We start from the raw sequence: 22,954 nt of genomic DNA, 5'->3' as shown, positions 1-22,954 counted from the left end.
GAGTGGTGATCCACTGAATTTGTCATAGCAGTCAATGATCTTAAATGCAGCTACAAATTTTAATGTCATTGGCCAAATGCCCAACCCTTGGTGGCACATCTTCACTTTGAAATATATGTGGGATTGGAAGAGTAAAATTATTAAAGAAACTAACTTTATTATAGATGGAATTAAAAATGAAAGATTCAAGTCTAATGGTATGCCATCTCATGTGCACATTAATGAAGACTTTGTATAGCAGACCTATTGGAATTTAATTTTAAAACAAATACAGTCCTATAAAGTGCTCCTGTGGTGGCACTGGGCCCTGCAAAGGCTTGCCCATGCTTATCCTGGCAACAGAGACAGATGTCGTCGGAATTGCGGTCAGTGTGGGGATGTCTTACATACATAGTGTTCATGCCCACGTCTGATCCGCTTCTGGTCCAGGGTCTTTCGCCTACTGCAAACCCTATTTCATATAACGGTATGCAAAGATAGAAGAGTGCTCTTTTACACCTATACTGGGTCTTTTCGCACCCCAGCAGAAATTGACCTCAAACCTTTTTATATCTACCAAGCAAACTATAGCCCGGGCCTGGAAGTCTCCGTCTGTTGCTTTTCAGGGAGTGAATAACAGGATGACTGCTCTGATGGTTAATGAACAGATGTCCAGTATTTTGAAGGATTCACATGGACATCTATTGAAACTTGGACCCTTGGATAAATTACGACTAGCTGTGGTCAACTGTAAACCTCACTTGTGCAGGTCCCACGTCTATGGTACTTGCCCTATTCTGGGGCCTCTCTCTCTCTCTTTTCTTTCTTTCTACTTTTTCTTCCTCCTCTGCCTCTTTCCTTTTCTTTTCATTCCTGATATGAAGCTATTAGACGAAGACTGATATCCCTATAGGGGACAGTGCAGTATTGCTTGTTATCAGGGGCGAACTGACCATTCGGGCTCTCAGGTACTGCCCGAGGGCCCCATACCACCAAGGGGCCCCATCAGGGTTGCCAGCCTCAATAAAACTAGGGAAAGTATGTATAAATTCTGTATTTTTTAAAAAAAATCCCAAGATTATAGCTGCCCTGCCTCTCCAGTACCTTTTCAGTGTGTGTATGTGTATACGGCATGTGTATATTGTGTGTATACTCTATGTGTGTGTATACTGTGTGGCCCCATAATCTATTGCCTGGGGGCCCCATAATCTCCTATTGCCTGAGGGCCCCATAAACGTCTCCTATTGCCTGGGGGCCCCATAATCTCCTATTGCCCGGGGGCCCCATGAGTTGTCAGTCCGCCCCTGCTTGTTATACTTACCTTACCTCTACCCTGGTCCTCTTTGGTCCTGGTAACAATTTATAGTTATGTTATGTTTATCATACGTACGTGCCTGTTCAAGGTCGCCCCTACGTGGGCAAACCATGGCTTGTCATACCCTCTTGAAACAGAAAACAAATAGAGTGTCTGAAAATATTCTTCAATAGTGATCTTCAAAAGGCTTTTCCCCAATGATCAGCCTTCATATGGGGTGGAGGCACATATAGGGTTCACGCTGCACTAGCAACACATAACTCAAAACATGTGACATGACTATTTTTACAAAAGGAAAAAGAAACAAAAACTTATTTTGGCAGCATTATTTACTACGTTATGTTATATACAAAGCGCAGTCCAATTGTAATAGAAGTTTCCCAATCGAATGTAACTTGATCTCTACGCCTTGGAATGATGTGAGTTAGAGCCTTACCTGTTGTGTTGTACTGTACACCATGGAAGTATTCAGGACATGGTCGTGCCACCAGTTGCCCAGCTGGTGTTCGAGGCCAACAGGTCCCAATCATATCAATAGAGATATTACAGGCCAGACCTGCAAAGGAACAACATTTTGTTAATAATGGTATCTGTTAACGGTCTTAAATAAAAAAATAACTTCATTTTTGGCAAAGGGTTTATTAGTTAATCAAGATGTATTAACCACATTCTCCATAATATATTAAAAAAGCCAATGACCAGAGAGGGAGCACTTCATAATGGGCACAGCAGATGCATGAACCCAGGAACTCAGCAAAGTCCCTGAGATACAGTCAAGTGGTCACTTCAGTACATGAAGTATCCGTTTTAAGTTTACTTATTGCATTCATTAAAGCCCAACCCTAGATCCCCCCCCCCCCTTTTCCCCACCTGCCCAATCCAGTGACATCTCAGGTTCTCTTTACCCTTTTGACCCTTTATACAATACTCAAAGCATGTGGAACACTAAGAACAGTTTATAAATCACACCACTGTCCATTGTAAATGTCCATTTTTATTTTTTTGTTGCTTGCGGTACAGTCTGTGTCTGATTGGGAGAACTCTTCCATCACCTCTTGTCCTAAGGCAGGCCATACATGGTTCAAATCTCGGGCGGTTCCTGCTGAACCAGCAGAGATTCGAATAGTGTATGGGCAGGCTGAATGTACCAAGCTGACGAGCAATAAACTTGGATACAACCAGCATGCTGGGTTTTACGAGCGATTACCGCTAGCGGCTGCTATAGCCGCTAGCAATAACAGTCATCTTTGGAACCTTCTGACATAGTTCCAGAATCACTGTCATCTCCAGGTGGGGGATGGCTCCCCCCCCCCTACTGGGAGCATACAATTTGACAGGAGGGATTACTACATCAACACAGTTTGTGTTGATGCGGGAATCTAGTAAATTTCTTTCCTGTAACCTATGGTTGCAGGAAAGAAAGTCGCTTCATGTATGGCTGGCCTAAGGCACAACAGGAAAAGTGAGAAAATACTTCTATTGGACAGTTGTCACTAGGAAAAACCTCCCTTTTGAAAGATTTCCCCTTTAGTCCCAGTGACAACTCAATGTTTCAGATTTTCCCAGATATGAACACTTTTTCCATACCACAAACGTTATATTAGTTTAAACTGATTGGACCTATTGTATTTGTCTTGAAATACCGTAAATGAAATAAATAGATAAAAAATAAATAAAATATTTTATAAATTTTCCTCCACTTTGAAGAGATTTTTTGGGCCTGCTACGTTGGCTCCCCACATTGCTTTTTATACTTTTTTATATATTTATACTTGTGATCACCAGTACTTGTACTCATTTACCTTTGATGTACTACCGTTTTTAAAATAAATACCTTCCGGGTTTTTTTGATCTACACCATAAGGAGTCCCTCCATTTGTTTCAATTTTTTATCCCCGTCTGAGTACATTTACCACACATCAACTACCTCCAGACAGCTCCCCCATTAGGTGGAAGTTCTATATTGCGTTTGAGAGTCACAAAGATTCGGGATTTCTGGCTGGACCATTAAGGATGAAGAGTGGAACAGCCCTGCTTGGAGTGATTGTTTCCCTGCCAATCCTAATCTTGTGGCACCTGGCCCACCCAAGCTCGATTGACCCACTACTGTCTGGTAAGTGGGTCCACCATATCTGGTAAGAGTACACATCCTTATTCCTTTTAACAGATGATTTTCCCACATCCACAACTGCACAGCTATTTGCACATTGTTTGTGCTGTCCTTGTTCAATTGAGGATTCAACATTAAGCACAGGATGGACTTATTTTCTGAATTTTCACTAATTATTTAGTCCCACCTCAGGGAGTATTGGACTTTTCACTTGTTCACCATATCTGGTAAGAGTACCCATCCACCAGTTGTTCACCATATCTGGTAAGATATTATTTTCTTAATCTTACATTTCTTATTTTCTGAATTTTCAGTAATTTAGTCCCACCTCAGGGAATATTGGACTTTTCACCTGTTTACCATATCTGGTAAGAGCACCCAACCACAGTGGCGTACCTAGGGTATGACAGCCATGGCACGTGCCCTGGGCGCCATGGGGGGGGGGGGGGGGGGCGGCAAAAAAGCCAGCCCGCACAAAAAATAAAGTCTGACTGACCGACTCCCACCCCTCCTCTCATGGCCGCCTCCCGCACTAATCTAGTCACCGGTGCCGTGACTGGCTTGCTGGAGCGCGGCGCCAGCACAGCCCACTTGTGACAGCCACCCGGGGCGTCCCTCATGACGGCCGATCACTTGGCTCTGGCCAGAGTGACCGCCCTGGTCACCTACATTCCCATAGAGTGACTGGCGGAGGCAGAGCCTAATGCTCTGCCTACCCTCCTCTGCGTAGCGGCTTCAGCTTCTCTTCTCAGGGGTCTCCCAGGTCTGTGTGACGTGCTGACGCCGATGCTGTGACGTGGAAGGAAGGAGAACATGGAGGCTGGAGACCAGGAGAAGAGCGAGGCATCATTAGAGAGAAGAGAAACCATTGGAACCCCCCCCCAGCAGCAGCAGAAGGTACTAGTACAGCAGCAGCACAAGCGTGATCATCATCATGTGCATCATGTGTACAGTCAGTGTACCAGTAACCAACGCCAACTGCAAAGCAAATATAGTGCTCAATTTGGATTAAATATGCTTATCTATAGATATCATAAAGTGTAATAAAGTGATGTGTGCAAGTAGTAACTGTTGTTGCACAACTCACTTTATTACACTGTATTTATGCTATCTATGGCTATGATTTAATCCATATTGAGCACTATATTTGATTGGCTACTTGCTTCTGCTTGGGCCTGGCACACACACACAATCGCACATGATGATGACTTAGACCTCTTTATCACCGAGCTGCCCCAGGCATCAGCGGTAAAGCAGCGCTATTTTTAGCGCCTCTTTACCGTCATTTTAGCAGTGATGCTTTGCCGGTAGTATGGCGGCACTGCCCCATTGTTTTTAATGGCCAGGAGTATTCACCGCTCCTCCATCGCTGCAAAGAAGCTGCGTGCAGGACTTTTTGTGACACCCTGCCAGCGCAGCAACCCAGTGTGAAAGCACTCTGAGCTATTTTTAGTGCTGTAGTGCCTGAAAAACGCCTCCAGTGTGAAAGGGGTCTTAAAGTCATCATGTGCGATTCAGCGTGTGTGCCAAGCAGACATGGCCGATGCTACCACTAGGAAAACTAGGCAGCCTAGGGTACCCAGCCACTGGTGATCCTACTCCCTCTCTACCCTTGTACAGTGTCAGAGACGTTGGCACAGCATTTATGGGTGCTATCGTTACCGCATTTATGGGTGCTGATGTTACTGTATTTATGGGTGTTGATGTTACAGTAACATGAGCCCCCATAAATGCGGCCTTACCAGCATCCATAAATACAGTAACATCAGCCCCCATAAATGCAGTATTTATGGGTGCTGGTAAGGCCGCATTTATGGGTGTTGGTGTTACCGCATTTATCGGGGCCGATGTTACTGTATTTATGGGTGCTGGTAAGGCCGCATTTATGGGTGCTGGTGTTACCACATTTATGGGGGCTGATGTTACTGTATTTATGGGTGCTGATGTTACCACATTTATGGGTGCTGGTGTTACCACATTCATGGGGGCTGATGTTACTGTATTTATGGGTGCTGATGTTACCACATTTATGGGTGCTGGTAGGGCCGCAATTATGGGTGCTGATGTTACTGTATTTATGGGTGCTGGTAAGGCCGCATTTATGGGTGCTGATGTTTCTGCATTTATGGGGGCTGATGTTTCCACATTTATGGGGGCTGATGTTTCCACATTTATGGGGGCTGATGTTTCCACATTTATGGGGGCTGATGTTACTGCATTTATGGGGGCTGATGTTACTGCATTTATGGGGGCTGATGTTACTGCATTTATGGGGGCTGATGTTTCCGCATTTATGGGGGCTGGTGAGGCCACATTTATGGGTGCTGATGTTTCCACATTTATGGGGGCTGATGTTTCCACATTTATGGGGGCTGATGTTTCCACATTTATGGGGGCTGATATTACTGCATTTATGGGGGCTGATGTTTCGGCATTTATGGGGGCTGGTGAGGCCACATTTATGGGTGCTGATGTTACTGTATTTGAGAGACTCCACATGGGTCAAGACAGACTCTGATCTTGCTCTGCTGAGCGTAGAAAGAGAAGAAACAGAAAAAACTGACTTTGCATCAGTGAAAGCGAGGAAGGTGCAGTTGTAATTTTTATGTTGTGCCAATCCATAATTTGTTAGTTGGAAGATTAAAGAGTTTGACTTGTAGTTTTGTTAGCTGTTTTTTTTTTTGTTAAGGTTATCTGAAAGATGGGTTTCAAATGTTTTGACAGGGGCGCAGTTTTAGTTCTTGCCATGGGCGCCATTTTCACTAGATACGCCTCTGCCCAGCCATCACTTGTTCACCATATCTGGTAAGAGTACACATCCTTATTCCTTTTGACAGATGATTTTCCCACATCCACAACTGCACAGCTATTTGCACATTGTTTCTGCTGTCCTTGTTCAATTGAGGATTCAAAATGAAGCACTTATTTTCTGAATTTTCATTAATTATTTAGTCCCACCTCAGGGAATATTGGACTTTTCACTTGTTCACTCGTCTTTTTCTAAAAGTTATACATATTGGATATCACAGTTTATTGTTTTTTCCTTTTAGCACTACACTATATGTTTATAGTAGTTATAAAGCCTAAACATTTTTTACCTGCAGCGACTCTCTTCTCCCCACTTCCACAGGCTTTGCTGAGAGCAGTGGGAGCGATTGGCTTTGGCTGTGGTCAGTCAAATCCTGTGATGAGGGATGGGCGGGGGGCAAAGCCTTTCAGTCTATGTCTATAGATGCAGGCAGTGTGGCTTGGTAGCAAGTCTGCAGGAGTGCTACGGTAGGAATTGGGTTCCTATGGTGGCACACTGAGAAGAGATAGAGCCAGGAGTGCCAGCGGGGGGACCCCAGAAGAAGAGGTCCGCAGATGCACTGTGCAATATTATTTCACAGAGCAGGTAAGTATAACAGGCTTGTTATTTTAAAAGAAAAAAAAAATGACTTTACAAACGCTTTAACCTTTCCCAATTCTATTAAAAAAAGAAATGAAGATTTTGAAACCTTTTGAAGCAGCTGTATAGTTGCAGTAAGGCCATACTGATTCTTCATACCTGGGTCCCTGAAAGAAACTGACTGTTTTCCTGGCTTTCAAAGGAAATAGCCAGTGCACTGCTATATCTGTATTTAGGCAGGACTGTTACTTTAAACACTTTCTTACTGGGCACCCAAGCCCCCCTCCTGCCCAGACCAATTTTCAGCTTTTCACGCTGTCACTGTTTGAATGACAATTGCGCGGTCATACAACACTGTACCAAAATGAAATTTTTATTTTTTTGCCCAAATATAGAGCTTTCTTTTGGTGGTCTTTGATCACCTCTGTGTTTTTCATTTTTTGTTAAAAAAATAATAATAAAATAACGAAAAAAAAAACAAAAAACTACAAAACCGTTTTATACTTTGTTAATACATTTTGCAAACAGGTAATTTTTCTCCTTCATTGATGTACGCTGATGAGGCGGCACTGAGAGGCTGCACTGATGGACTCTGATAAGGTGGCACTGATGGGCACTAATAGGCAGCACTGGTGGGCACTGAGGTGGCACTAGTGGGCACTGATGAGGTGGCACTAAAGGACATTTATAGCTGGCACTGAAGGGCACTAATAGGTGGCACCGATAGCTGGCACTGATGGGCACTGATAGGTGGCAGTGATGGGCACTGATCGGCACTGGTAGGTGACACTGATTGGTAGCACTACTAGGTGGCACTGATGAGGCACTGATGGGCATTGATAGGTGGCACTGATTGCTGCCACTTATGCACTGATTTGTGGCACGGCGTGGGCACTGGCAGTTGGCACTGGAAGGTGGTATTGGTGGACACAAATAAGGTGGCTTCGCCTCTTCCTCTTCGGGACTGATGTCCCTTGCACTGAAGCCGGTGATCGGCTTTTTTTTCTCCTCACGCTGCAGCGCGAGGAGAAAGAAAAAAATGATTACCGATCTTCTGCTTACATCACGTGATCCAGATAAAACGTATGTCAAGGGCGCTCAGAATGTCAGGACCAGGCAGATCGTGTCTTTATTGGATGGATGAAGTGGTCTTCAAACACTTAGGGCTGCACTCAAAGAGGGATCTCTAATAGAAAACAGATGAAAGAAAAAAGGCGCCTCCAAGTGCAGAATTAAAACTTTTAATATCCCCAAACAAAATTAAAAACACTTACAGAATCAAGGATAAGAAGAGGCATAACATGGATGTATGAAGCAGGTGATCCGGCATCAGGAGGTCCCAGTGTATCATCACAGCTTTCCAGGGATAATGATATGCAGCAGCAGAAGATCCCAGGATAGCCAGCAGGTGAACATCCCAGGCTCTGGGAACACTGGTGAAGCAATCGTGCTGGAGCATGAATCCCGGAAATGGCATCAGCGGGAGAGGACGACAACCAGCATGTTTTTGTTTTTTTTAACGTCCATTGTCATTGTTTCTTGTGCGCGCATGCATGCACACACATGTATACTTATGTATTTTATGATGTCAACCTTATATGATGTTTACATAAACCATATATATATTTTTAGCATTAAATATCTTAGCATTTTATATGTAATATGACTGAAATATTCCATCAACTCCCCCTTAGTGGCACCTGCTATTGAAGATCAATGTACGGTTTGACCATTTTGTTCTATTTTATATTTTTCCATTGATTTTAAGTTCCTGTCCTTATATCTACTTCTGTAATGTCTGCTGTATTTGTCTTGCTGTTTTTCGTGTGTGGGCTGTATCCTGCGCTGTCTTTATGTTTACTGTGCAGTTTTATGCCCATGGATCATACTACTTCCTGTTTTTCTTCCCTCATCACCGCCCATAGCCCCGCCCACAGCTCCGCCCATAGACTATAAGAAACTTAGCTTCTACAAACCTGTTGTCATTGGCTTGAAGAAGGAACCAATCAGTAGTTCCGAAACGTGTCCCATTTTGATGACATATTTCTGTTTGCGGTCCATGCTGGTTGTCGCCCCCTCCCACTGACGCCATTTCCGGGATTCATGCTCCACGCTGACTCGGCGCGATTGCTTCACCAGTGTTCCCAGAGCCTGGGGTGTTCACCTGCTGGTTATCGTGGGACCTTCTGCTGCTGCATATCGTTATCCCTGGAAAGCTGTGATGATACACTGGGTCATCCTGATGCCGGATCACCTGCTTCATACATCCATGTTATGCCTCTTCTTATCCTTGATTCTGTAAGTATTTTTAATCTTGTTTGGGGATATTAAAAGTTTTAATTCTGCACTTAGAGGAGCCTTTTTTCTTTAATCTGTTTTACATCATGTGATCAGCTGTCATTGGCTGACAGCTGATCATGTGGTAAGAGGCCGGGATCAGTCCCTTACCACGCTCTGTGATCACCGGAGTATCATTGACTCTGGGATCGCAGCGCATGCCGCGGGTGCCCTGCAGGAGGTGCGCTGTGGGCGTGCAAAGGAAAGGACGTCTATGGTCGGCCTCCCAGCAAAGTAGATCCGTCATTTGGCTATAGTGCAGATCTGAAGAGTGTTTGCATAGAGGTACCTTTTTTGTGGCAGGAGGTAGGTGTGCCATCGTGTGTCAGCATGCATTTTCTTTGTGCGTTGAAATGTGTTTTGAAGCATGTTAAGGCATGTTTTTGAATTGAATATTCAGAGTAGAAATGGTTAACAGCCGCTGACCAAGGCTTGATAATACCTGTTTGCCAACATATCAAAGTCTATGTTATATGCATTTAAAAAGGGAGAGGAACCCCCTATATTTAGGACTTTTACGGCACGTACACAATTCCAAGTTTAGAATAGAACAGTATTTATTACACAAAATATATATGCATATTAAACAAAAAAAAAATATAATAATCAAATCTCAATTAAAATACATGCAATGATATCCGTAATAATGGTGACAGTCGTGAATAGAGACTCACCCATATGACAAAAGGTAGGCCACGATTCTCAAAAGACCCTACGCGTTTCGGAGCAGTGTACATGCACCTTTCTCTGTAATTATTCATGTAAGCAATTTTAAGCAGTATTCACATGTATCCCCATTTCCCCTGTAGCTGGTCTACCTTACTAACATCTTGTTATTTGTGCTCCCTATTAGAAATTCACCCTTTGTTCCCTGTACACCCCTGATGAAGGAGACCAACACTGCTCCGAAACGCGTAGGGCCTTTTGAGCATCGTGGCCTACCTTTTCGTCATATGGGTGACTCTCTATTCACGACTGTCACCATTATTACGGATATCATTGCATGTATTTTAATTGTGTTTTGATTATTATATATGTTTTTTTGTTTAATATGCATATATATTTTGTGTAATAAATACTTTTCTATTCTAAATTTGGAATTGTGTACCTGCCGTAAAAGTCCTAAATATAGGGGGTTCCTCTCCCTTTTTTTTTCTGTTTATACAGGATGTGGCACAAGACTACTGTACACCAATGCTGAATTATTAATTCATTTGTTATATGCATTTGGTGCTCTGTCATTGACTTCTATAAGCCTCCCGATGCACAAAAATGCAGAAAAAAAATGGACGTGTTCTATTTTTTAATGTCTGCTTAAAGTGATTTTAAACACTTATGATGAGAATTTCCCTTTAATCTTTATCTTTTGTACACAGCCATTAACTGTACAGTACATTAAAGCAGTAAGTAGGCTGTTTAAACCTCAAAGACTGAATCATCGGCATACACTTCCTGAGCACCTTACTACTCACCTGTGATGTTTGAGCTACTCTGGAGATTTTCGCATTGGTCCTGGATAGAGGTTAACGCAAGACTGACCCCCGCTGTGATGACCTTTAAGAAGAAAAAGAGAAGTTATCTTTTGATTATAGCTGATATCTCAGTGCACTGTATTACTCATATAGGACATAACATTTAAAAGTCCAGAGAAAAACTTATAAAACTTGCAGAAATACTAAGCTTTATATTAAAGCAGAATTCAAACCAAGTGACAATGAATTTGATCACCTAGACAGAAAATGGAGGATCTCCTGAACAGGGACACAGACTGCAATAAAAGACAGGAGTTTGGGGACTAGGGTGCATCCCGGACAGTCCAGGTTTTGAATCATGTGTACGGGGTTTCAGTCCCCCTGAAACCCATACACATTATTCAGACATGAATGTAGTTCAGAACAGGTCCTTACAGGAGGGTGACGGGGCACTATGTGCACTGCATTACTATTCTCTTTGGCGTGCCCAAAGGTGTCCCAGGTCTGTTATCTTATAGTGTATACTAAAAAAAATTGCTGTGCGCCGCAAAAGTGTTTGGGTTTGGCCTGAAGAAAAAGTGGCAACCCTATTGGGGACTTCTGTCAAGTTCCCATTGTTGTTGGCACCAGGGCTGCTGTTAGAAATCATGGAACCCCACACTGCCTACCTGACAGGGCCCTGCTCCCTTTCTCCCCTAAAAATACACTAAATCATTATTATATAACATGTTTAGTGGCCCCTCTTCTCCAGTCTCCATCCTGGAACATCCCCTGGGGGGCCCACAGCAGCTGCCAGCAGGAGAGCAGGGAGGCTGGTGAAGCTGTGGGGAAAAGGGGTGCACAGGGGGGCCTGGAAAACAGAGGGATGGGGGCCCAGATGCTAGAACTGATCCCCCTGCAACACAGCTGGAGGAAGGGAGTGGAATAGAAACTGGCAGCACTGCAGGGGAAGGCAGAAGAGAATCAGCATCGGCAGTAAGGTAGTAGAGATGGTTCCCCTGCTCAGTAGGTGCCTGGACCCCCTTTTTGAGCTGATGGGTGCTGGGCCCACTACAGGAGGGCTGGTTGTATTGCCTTATCAGCGTCCCTGGTTGGCACCCTGACTAGAGAGTTATAGATGGGCTCTGTATTTTTTATAGTCCTTTTAACCGCAGGGATTTGTTACTTAAAGTCCGACTCCAAGGAGGGTAACCTTGCCTGGGTTGACACATTTAAAAGTTCCTTATCCTCAAAAGCCACTTCCCATCATGTAGGCTATTTCTCTGTGTCAAATCATTTACATGCAAGGAGCAGTTCAGTTCTTGCTGTTATTCTGGGCCGCTCAGATGTTAGTGCTGCAGGTCTGATCATTGGAGGAGAGCAGGCCAAGTTCCCAGTATAGTTAGAGAACTGACCACGGTGTGCTCTGCTGCTTGGTGGACTGACAGGAACACCAGGGATTTCACACCATGGAGGCAATACAAAGAGAACAGGATACTTCATACAAGTACAGGCGGTCCCCGGGTTACAAACAAGATAGGATCTGTAGGTTTGTTCTTCAGTTTAAAGAGGAAGTAAACCCTTCCAAACAACTTGGACCTATAGGTAAGCCTAGATTAAGGCTTACCTGTAGGTCCAAGCAATATCTCCTAAACCTATATGGTTTAGGAGATATTTGCCCGAAAATGGGCACCGCTGTCTACGGCGCATGCGCCGTAGACAGCGGCGCGCAGGCGCACTAAATGCGGCAAATCCAAGAATGGATTTGCCAAATTTGTCGACTCCCGTGCGCATGCGCGGGAGTGACGTCATCGCGGCTTCGCCGTATGACAGCAACGGAGCTGCGAGGCGCGACTCCCGTGCGCATGCGCGGGAGTGACGTCATCGCGGTTGCGCCGCTGTCATTGGTCGGAGCTGCGAGACGCCACCAGCAAGATGGACGCGGCGGACTACAGGGATCAGCGGCGACTTCGCTGGCTCCTGTGTCAGGTAAGTGACACATAATGAGCTACTATGCGATGCATAGTAGTCCATTATGCTTTACCTTTGCAGGGAAAAAAAGAGGAAGTAAACCCATCAGGGTTTACTTCCTCTTTAATCTGTTTGTAAGTCAGAACAGGTACATTTACATTTATGTGAAACTCCAGCCAAAAAAAAAGATTTTTAAGCTTTTTGGATAGAATAGGGAAGGGTTAACACCCCGTAACATTTGTTTTGCTGTCTGTGCCCTTGTTCAGAAGATTTCACCTCACTTTCTGTCCCAATGACAATTGGATTTAGAAAATTTTGGATTGTTGTGGAAACAAGCCTTGGAGATAAAGCATCAGCAGTGGAGCAGTTGTGGTGCATCCATAAGGGTGCACGGGCACCGCCCCCTCCCTCCTGCCACCCCCTCTAGCACCAATAGATAGATTCATGCAATTTACGAATCTAGTCTGTCGCTGCCATCCCAAGGGTCGCCCGATTTACAGCAGGGGGGTTCTAATAGGTGTAAAAAAAAAAAGGTGACCTGCGAGCGCCATGCTGGGCGCTCAAAGGTCACAGGTCACTCAGCTGTGCTAGAAAAGCAGATGAATATTCGCTTTCCTAACACTAAACCGCCTCTCCGCCAGTCAGTTGCTCAGATTTGTTACCCGTCACCTGGCACAGTGGGAGCATTTAATACGGCACAGTGGGTGCGTTTGATGGGCACAGTGGCTGCGTTTGATGGGCACAGTGACTGCTTTGGTGGAACAGTGAGGATGCAAATTTTTTCAAAATTTTTCAGTTCTCTTGCACCCCCCAAAAAATTTTGAGCACCAGCCGCCACTGCAGTGGAGGTACCTTTTTCCTATAATAACTCTTATGCCCTGTACACACAGTCAGACATTCCAACCACAAAATCCGTCTGATTTTTTCCAACAGATTTTGTCCGAAACTTGTGTTGCATACACACGGTCGCACAAACCGATCGTTCCCAATGAGCTGACGTACAAAACGTACAACGGGACTACGTAGAGGCCAGCAGCCGATAGCCATTGTTCCCAAATTTATTGTGAGCATGCGTGGCACTTTGTGCATCGGAATTCTCTATACACTATCGGAAAAAATCAGTTCGGATTTTGTGGTCGGAAAATTTTAGGTTCTGCTCTCAAATTTTTTCAGTTGGAAATTCAGACGGAAAAAGCCTGCTAGAGCCCACACACGATCAGATTTTCCGACGACATAATATAATCGGACTTTTCCCGTCGGAATTTCCGACCGTGTGTACAAGGCATAACAGGAGTGAATTTCCCCTCCTAGGCGTAGACTTCCTCTCACTTCCTGTTGTCTACCTCCGTTTGTAAGAAGTCATTTGTAGATTGGAGGTTTGCAACTAGGGGACCGCCTGTACATGGTACAGCAGGCACATATCAGGAATATGAAATGGATTTACATACTCTAGTCTTTAAACATGAACTTGTCAGCCATTTTAAACCATACAAGAAGACTGATCATAAATTAAAATCAAATATATGGACCCAAGAATGTCAACGGGAAGATTATCATTTTACTTTTGGCCTTCAGTAGCACATGGTAGTGTAAAACAACAACTTACACCCCAAATTTTCCTGTAGTGACATACTTATTGCCGTTTCTTTTCTCATGTCTAAATAATATTCTGTCTATCTGGGTCTCTACCTAATACTTTGTAATGCCGTGTACACACGACCGGACTTTTTGACAGCAAAGGTCTGACGAAACGAGTCCGTCAGACAATTCGATCTTGTATGGGCTCCATCGGACCTTTGCTTGTCAAAAATCCGGCGGACTTTAAAAATAGAACATGTTTTAAATTTTTCCACTGGAACTCCGACAGACCGAGAAATCAGTTGGTGTGTATGCTAGTCCGACGGACAAAAACCGACGCTAGGGCAGTTATTGGCTACTGGCTATGATCTTCCTTATTCTAGTCCAGTCGTACGTCATCACGTTCGAATCCGTCGGACTTTGGTGTGATTGTGTGTGGCCAAGTCTGTTCATTTGGAAAGTCCGTCGGAAAGACCGTCGGACCTAGTCCCTCGAAAAGTCCGGTCGTGTGTACGCAGCATTACTCATATAAAGTTTTTATCTGAGTTATGGTGCAATCTGTTCCAAGCCTTTATGACAGTGAATGGTTAGATGGCCTATTCTGTGGGATTCGAGTGATCGGTTTGTTACATGGATGTGACACGCATCTCCATGCCTCCATTAAGTCTCATTTGTTGCCTTAATTGGGCCCAGACAAGGACAGCAGAATGTCTGCATTGTGCTAATCATTTAAATCAGTGGAGGAAATGCATGGTCGGCCACCACTAAGTGATAATATCAGTGCTGACAATATCAACATGCCGGATGAATGATGCCCACCTGCCAACGTGGCAGCAGTCATAACAATGATGCCCATAACCTGCTAAATTTGTACTGTTCCTTTCTTCTTTTGAAAGGATAACACTGAACTCCAGGGATATCATAAAATTATCATATAATCTAGTTATGTACTCATAAAAATAATCATAAACACAGCTAGTGTAACTACCTTAATCTGCCTTTTTATTAGCCTTCTATAATCCCTCGAGGAGCAGGACTCTACTTTGGAGAAGGGGGGTGGGGGGGGGGTGGGGGGGGGAACAGTCTTAGCCAATTAGATTCTCAGTCTGACACATGGAGCTCAGCAACAGGTGGAGAGAGCAGAGTGCGCGGTGTGACGGCCTAAATTAATTTGGTGATATTTCCTATGTCTACTTTATAAAGCATATGTTAACCTTCACCTCGAAAAACCTCTCATTCAGTTTCAAATAGAAATGAAAGGCAAAAAATTTGTGTATAGATATACAGTGCCTTGAAAAAGTATTCATACCCCTTGAATTTTCCACATTTTGTCATGTAACAACCAAAACCGTAAATGTATTTTATTGGGATTTTATGTGATAGACCAACACAAATTGGCACATAATTGTGAAGTGGAAGGAAAATGATAAATGGTCTTCAAAATTTTTTACAAATAAATATGTGAAAAATGTGGCTTAAGCCGCGTACACACGTAGCCGTCTGTCCAACGTACTTAGTCTGGCGGGAAGTCCGCCAGACTAAGTACGTTGGACAGACGGCTACGTGTGTACGCGGCTTAAGCCACATTTTTCACATATTTATTTGTAAAAAATTTTGAAGACCATTTATCATTTTCCTTCCACTTCACTGTCCGTCGGACTTTCCGAACGGGCTACTTGCCCACACACGGCACTTTTTTAGCGGACTAATACGGCGTACTAAGTCCGCCGTACTATCCGCCCTACTTTTGAAATGAACAGACTCGCCCACACACGCGGAGGAAAGTCCGCTCATTTCGAGCGCGTCTCCAGGTAGGCGGGGCCCGCGAAGGATACATCGCTGGCCCCGCCGCCTGGTATGGACTTAAAGGGGAACCCCAACACCGAAAAAAATCGGCGTGGGGGTCCCCCCAGGTCCACATCAGACCCTTGTCCGAGCACGCTACCCGGCCGGCCAGGAAAGGGGGGGCGAGCGAGCGCCCCCCCTCCTGAGCCGTACCAGGCCACGTGCCCTCAACATGGGGGGTGCCTTGGGGAAGGGGGGGCCGCGCCCCAAAGCACCTTGTCCCCATGTTGATGAGGACAAGGGCCTCTTCCCGACAACCCTGGCCGTTTGTTGTCGGGGTCTGCGGGCGGGGGGCTTATCGGAATCCGGGAGCCCCCTTTAATAAGGGGGCCCCCGGATACCGGCCCCCCACCCTATGTGAATGAGTATGGGGTACAATGTACCCCTACCCATTCACCTGTAAAATAAAGTACAAAAAAAACAACACACAAGGGTTAAAATAGTTTATTGCACAGCTCCGGGGGTCTTCCCAACGGACTCCTCCGCTATCTTCTTGTAGCTCTTTTACTAGCGGAGGAGCCCGGCTTTCTTCCTCGCCGCCGCCCTTCTTCCGACTTCGGGGGTCTTGTCCCCCTCTCGGTTCTTCTGCCGGGCCACCGCGCCTTCTTCTAGCTCTTTTACAGGCGGTGGCCCGGTCTCCTGCCGCTGCCGCCGCCGCCTTCCATTGTGGCTTTGGCTGTATCTTTAGGTTTGTTGTCCTGCTGGAAGGTTAACCTCCGCCCCAGCCTCAAGTCTTTTGCAGACTCTAAAAGGTTTTCTTCTAAGATTGCCCTGTATTTGGTTTCATCCATCTTCCAATCAATTCTGACCAGCTTCCCTGTCCTTGCTGAAGAAAAGCATCCCCACAACATGATGCTGCCACCGCCATGTTTCACAGTGGGGATGGTGTGTTCAGGGTGATGTGAAGTGTTCGCTTTCTGCCACACATAGCGTTTTGCTTTTAGGCCAAAAAGGTCAATCTGACCAGAGCACCTTCTTCCACATGTTTGCTGTGTCCCCCACATGGCTTCTCACAGACTGCAAACAAAACTTCTTATGGCTTTCCTTTTAGCAATGGCTTTCTTGTCACTCTTCCATAAAGGACAGATTTGTGGAGTGCACGACTAATAGTTATCCTGTGGACAGATTCTCCCACCTGAGCTGCGGATCTCTGCAGCTCCTCCAGAGTCACCATGAGCCTCTTGGCTGCTTCTCTAATTAATGCTCTCCTTGCCCGGCCTATCAGTTTAGGTGGATGGCCATGTCTTGGTAGGTTTGCAGTTGTGCCATACTCTTTCCTTATTCGGATGATAGATTGAACACTGCTCCGTGAAATGTTCAAAGCTTGGGATATTTTTTTATAACCTAACCCTGTTTTAAACGTCTCCACAACTTTATACCTGACCTGTCTGGTGTGTTCCTTGGTCTTCCTGATGCTGTTTGTTCACTAAGGCTCTCTAACAAACCTCTGAGGGCTTCAAGAGATAGAGATAATAGAGATAGAGATACACATACTGTAATGTTCGGGGGACCAGGTAGACCGCAGGACACAGGCTTTTCATACAACAAAGGGTTTATTAACTTAAATAGCTTTACAGCAGCCAAAAACAAAAGGAAAAAGATTTGTAGTCTCACCGACTTGCAAAGTCCAGAACAGCTGTCCTTATCAGAAACAGAGCTTGGTCTTGATGGCAGGTAGCTTCTCCTGCCAGGAGCCTTCCAAACAGGACACTGCTGTCCACTTCATTTGCTGCAACCCAAAACAAACGCCAAACACCATCCACCATGTGTTCTCCACTCCTCCACACCCATCTACAACTTCCTGTCTTGCCTTTTAAAGACACTTCCTCTAACAGGTGGGTTAATCAATTTTCATTCCCTAAAGAGAGCACAACCCAAACAGAGGGGAAATATAGCGTCCTTCCAGGACCCAGCCACGGCGTCCATTACATATCCCCCCCCTGTGCCCCAACGCCAAGGAGGTGGAGGCAACAGTGGAGCTCAAACAATGGACTCGGGAGAGGGCATCTGCGTTTTGATGCAGTCTCCCGGGCCTATGCTCCACTACAAACTTAAATTCCTGGAGTGCCAGGAACCACCGGGTAACCCTGGCATTAGTCCCTTTTCCCTGTCTCAGCCATGTTAAAGGGGCATGGTCAGAAATCAACCTAAACTTCCTCCCCAAAAGGTAATATCTGAGGGATTCCAGAGCCCACTTAATGGCCAGACACTCTCGTTCAATTATGGCATAGTTTTTCTCCGCTGGTGTTAACTTCCTGCTGAGGAAGACTATCGGGTGTTCCTCGCCATGAATAACCTGTGACAACACCGCTTCCAATCCTACATCGGAAGCATCAGTCTGGACAATAAATTCTTTTGAAAAATTGGGTGCTACAAGGACAGGGTGTTGGCACAGCGCCGACTTGAGCTCCAAAAAAGCCTTCTCAGCGTCTGCATTCCACTCCACCATGACCGATTTCCGACCCTTAGTCAGATCGGTCAACGGAGCCGCCAACGTGGCAAAGTTGGGTACAAACCTCCTGTAGTATCCCACCATGCCCAGGAATGCACGTACCTGCTTTTTTGTGAGGGGGCGGGGCCAATTCTGTATAGCCTCTATCTTGTTGACCTGAGGTTTCACTACCCCTCTACCCACGATATAACCCAGGTATTTCACCTCCTCCATTCCCAAAGCACATTTTTCAGGGTTTATTGTAAACCCCTCCTTCCAAAGAGAGTCCAGCACTGCCTGCACTTTGGGCAAATGTGATTCCCAGTCTTTGCTAAAAATGACTATATCGTCCAAGTATACTGAGGCATACTTCCGGTGAGGTCGTAAAATCCTATCCATTGCTCTCTGGAAAGTGGCTGGAGCAGTTTGCAATCCAAAAGGCATCCTTTTGTACTGAAAACTCCCCTCTGGGGTAGAAAAAGCAGTTTTCTCTCTAGCAGCCTTAGTCAACGGTATTTGCCAATACCCCTTGGTAAGGTCTAACGTAGTGATATACCTGGCTGGACCTAGTCTCTCGATAAGCTCATCTACCCGGGGCATAGGGTAGGCATCAAACCGGGAAACTTCATTAAGTTTCCGGAAATCATTGCAGAATCGCAGAGTCCCGTTGGGCTTCGGTACCAACACAATCGGGCTCGACCACTCACTCTGCGATTCCTCAATAATCCCTAGGTCTAACATCTTTTTTACTTCCTCTGAAACGGCCTTCCTTTGAGCCTCTGGGATGCGGTAGGGCCGGACAAAAACTTTGACTCCTGGTTCTGTGACAATATCATGCTCTACGACACTAGTGAGCCCGGGCAAGTCTGAAAATTTTTCTTTATTTCTCTGCAAGAACTCCTTTGCCTGCTGACTTTGGGTTTTAGACAGGGTATTTGCTATTTGGACACTCTCCACCCCAACCCGAGGCTCAAGTTTTGTACTAGCCAGGGAGGTCGCTGGTTCCCTGTCTGTCCAGGGCTTTAACAAGTTTACATGATATATCTGGAAGGGTTTCCTCTTGCCTGGTTGGTGGACTCTATAATTTACCTCTCCCATTTTTTCTACAACCTCGAAAGGGCCTTGCCATCTGGCCAAGAATTTACTTTCCACAGTGGGAATCAACACTGCTACTCGATCCCCCACGTGAAAGTTCCTAATTTTGGCTGCCCTATTATAGACCTGTCGTTGAGCCTCCTGGGCTTTTTGTAAGTGTTCCTTAACTAGCGGCATCACAGTTCGGATCCTCTCCTGCATTTGAGAGACATATTCAAGAACACTTTTATGCTGGATTGGTTCACTTTCCCATTCTTCTTTAACAAAGTCCAGTAGTCCGCGAGGTCTCCGCCCATATACCAATTCAAAGGGCGAAAACCCAGTGGAGGCCTGGGGCACTTCTCGGATAGCGAACAGGAGAGCTGGTAACAGGCAGTCCCAGTCTTTCCCATCCCTTTGTACCACTCTCTTGAGCATAGACTTAAGGGTCTTATTAAAACGTTCTACCAATCCATCTGTTTGGGGATGGTAGACCGATGTGCGCAGCTGTTTAATCCGGAACAGTTTGCATACATCAGCCATAACCTTCGACATAAACGGGGTGCCCTGGTCTGTGAGTATTTCCTTGGGAAAACCTGTCCGTGTAAACAACTGGAATAACTCTCGTGCAATAGCCTTAGAGGAGGTATTCCGCAGGGGTAGCGCCTCAGGATATCGAGTGGCATAGTCAAGGATCACTAGTATGTAAGAATGACCTCGAGCCGACTTTACCAAGGGACCCACTATATCCATGGCTATCCTCTCGAATGGGACCTCAATTATGGGTAGAGGGACCAACGGGCTCCGGAAATGGGTCGCCGGAGCGGTCAACTGACAGGTGGGACAAGAGGTACAGTATCTCCTTACCTCTGCTTTCAAGCCTGGCCAGTAAAACCGGTCGGCGATCCGTGCCTCCGTCTTTTCAACTCCCAGGTGTCCCCCTAACACATCATCATGGGCCAGGTCCAGGACCTTGCGTCTATATTGTTGGGGTACCAATAATTGTTCTACCACATTTTCTCTCACTTTAGTAACCCGATAAAGCAATTCATTACGTATTGAAAAATGTGGCCACCGCTCATTAGCACCTGGCTCTTGGGGCTCCCCATTTATTACTACAACCTGTTCCCGTGCCCTGGCCAAAGTGGGGTCCTGCATCTGGGCAGTACCAAATGCCCCCTGGGGAACACCCAAATCTGGCAAGTCAGGGGTAGAGGCCATTTCCTCATCATCTTTCCCCAGCATTACCTGAAGCGAGGAAGGTTCCCCCCCCTCAGTATTCAGGTAGGTCTGAGAACCCCACATATTGACATCTTTAACAGAATCAGCACTATTTTCATCATTATTAACCAAAGTCTTGGCGTTTTTATCAACTGGGTCCATATTATGAACATGTGGCATCTCAGGGTTATTACCCTCTACAACAGGAACAGAGGGACTAGTTTCTTCCCAGTCTCTGGACCTTTCAGATAGTTCTCCTTGTCTCCAAAGTTTTGCAAATAATGGACAGTCTCGTCCTATGATAACGTCATGTACCAAGTTCTTTACCACCCCCACCTCTTGAGTACCAGTGCCACATGCTGTGGAGATGGACACCGAGATGAGAGGGTACTCTCTAGTGTCCCCATGAATGCACACAACCCGCAAAATTTTGCTTACCGGACCGATCTTCCCAATTACTCTAGGGTGAACCAGGGTTACCATGCTTCCAGAGTCCAGCAAGGCCCATGCAGGGTGGTGGTTCACTTGGACTTCACACTCAAAATTCCTCTCTCCAAGGTCAAGATGTGTTGTACACGATTTATGGGCATAAAAAGACCCCCTCCGAAGAACCCCGCATTCCATGGGTTCTTCCTGCAATGGGCAGTGGGCCCGGGTATGGCCCCAGGCATGACATCGCCAACATTGTACATCCCCTCCTCTCCGATCAGGAACAGGTCGCTGAGGGGGTAACGGGTGTGTGGTTCCAGGGCTCCTGGGGACATCCGTTCGAAGGGCGGCAGTTGATCGGAAGGGCCGTGGCAGACTGGGCCCTTGACGCTTGGTGGGGCCAAGCAGATCCTCCACCACCGTATATCGTTCCACCATCTCAACAAGGCCGTTCGCGGTTTTGGGGTCTCCATGACTGACCCACCGTTGAAGGTCATCTGGCAGTGACCTTAAGTACCGGTCCAGCACGATCCGCTCCACAATTTGGGGGCCAGACAACACTTCGGGCTGCAGCCATTTTTTTACTAGTTGCACCAGGTCATGCATTTGAGATCGCGGTGGCCGGTTTGAACGATACTTCCATTGGTGCACTCGTTGGGCCCGAACGGCCGTAGTCACCCCCAACCGAGCCAGTATTTCTGCCTTTAGTTTTTGATAATTTTTAGCATCTTCTGGTGGTAGGTCAAAATAGGCTTTTTGAGAATCTCCGGTGAGGAAAGGAGCAATTAAGCCGGCCCACTGGTCCTGGGGCCACCCTTCTCTCTCTGCCGTCCTCTCAAATGTTGCCAGAAACGCCTCTACGTCATCACTCGGGGACAACTTCTGCAAGAAATGGCTTGCCCTTATGGTCACCTGGTTGCCAGGGGCAACGGCCACTTGTTCACGGCCCTGAGAAAGCTGCTGCACTGCTTCTTTTAAGGCCGCCATCTGATCCTGCATAACCCCTTGTTGGGTCGCTTGCTGGGCTGCTAACTGGGCCACCAACAGGTGAGTATTTTCTTGCTGCAAAGCCAGTGCCTCGTTGTGCTGCGTTACTAAGCGCTGATTAGCTTCCTCATGGCGGGTCTGCGCTTGTATATTCGCCAAGGACAGCTGTTTAATTAGCTCCTCCATGGTTTCAGCTTTCCGCAGTTGTGCAGCTTTAACCCAGGACATAAATTCACTGTACTGTCCCTTTAAATGTCAGTTCAAATCCACAACAAAAAAAAAAAAAAATAGCAAGAAAAAATGCCTGTTACTTTGTCCTGCCCGCATTCGAGCACCACTTGTAATGTTCGGGGGACCTGGTAGACCGCAGGACACAGGCTTTTCATACAACAAAGGGTTTATTAACTTAAATAGCTTTACAGCAGCCAAAAACAAAAGGAAAAAGATTTGTAGTCTCACCGACTTGCAAAGTCCAGAACAGCTGTCCTTATCAGAAACAGAGCTTGGTCTTGATGGCAGGTAGCTTCTCCTGCCAGGAGCCTTCCAAACAGGACACTGCTGTCCACTTCATTTGCTGCAACCCAAAACAAACGCCAAACACCATCCACCATGTGTTCTCCACTCCTCCACACCCATCTACAACTTCCTGTCTTGCCTTTTAAAGACACTTCCTCTAACAGGTGGGTTAATCAATTTTCATTCCCTAAAGAGAGCACAACCCAAACAGAGGGGAAATATAGCGTCCTTCCAGGACCCAGCCACGGCGTCCATTACAATACATATACATATATACACACACACACATATACATAAACACTGAGATTAAATTACACACAGG

At 45.8% G+C, this 22,954-nt stretch overlaps 1 protein-coding gene across 1 annotated transcript in view; it reads right to left on the bottom strand.

Annotated features, from left to right (window-relative positions):
* CRHR1 (corticotropin releasing hormone receptor 1) overlaps positions 1-22,954 on the bottom strand; it is a 324,543-nt gene that overhangs the window by 98,040 nt on the left and 203,549 nt on the right. Inside the window, exons 3-4 of the mRNA XM_077460170.1 lie at positions 10,602-10,683; positions 1,731-1,850 (exon numbers count right to left, since the gene is read on the bottom strand). Coding sequence (XP_077316296.1) covers positions 1,731-1,850; positions 10,602-10,683 — 202 coding nt within the window. The remainder of the gene's footprint in view (positions 1-1,730; positions 1,851-10,601; positions 10,684-22,954) is intronic.

The sequence above is a fragment of the Lithobates pipiens genome, unplaced genomic scaffold (assembly GCF_037356315.1).
Source record: "Lithobates pipiens isolate NorthernLeopardFrog02 unplaced genomic scaffold, aLitPip1_a1.2 Scaffold_28, whole genome shotgun sequence".
Lineage (NCBI taxonomy): Eukaryota > Metazoa > Chordata > Amphibia > Anura > Ranidae > Lithobates > Lithobates pipiens.
The sequence above is the reverse complement of the archived record's forward strand: the minus strand, read 5'-3'. Positions and strand labels throughout refer to the sequence as shown.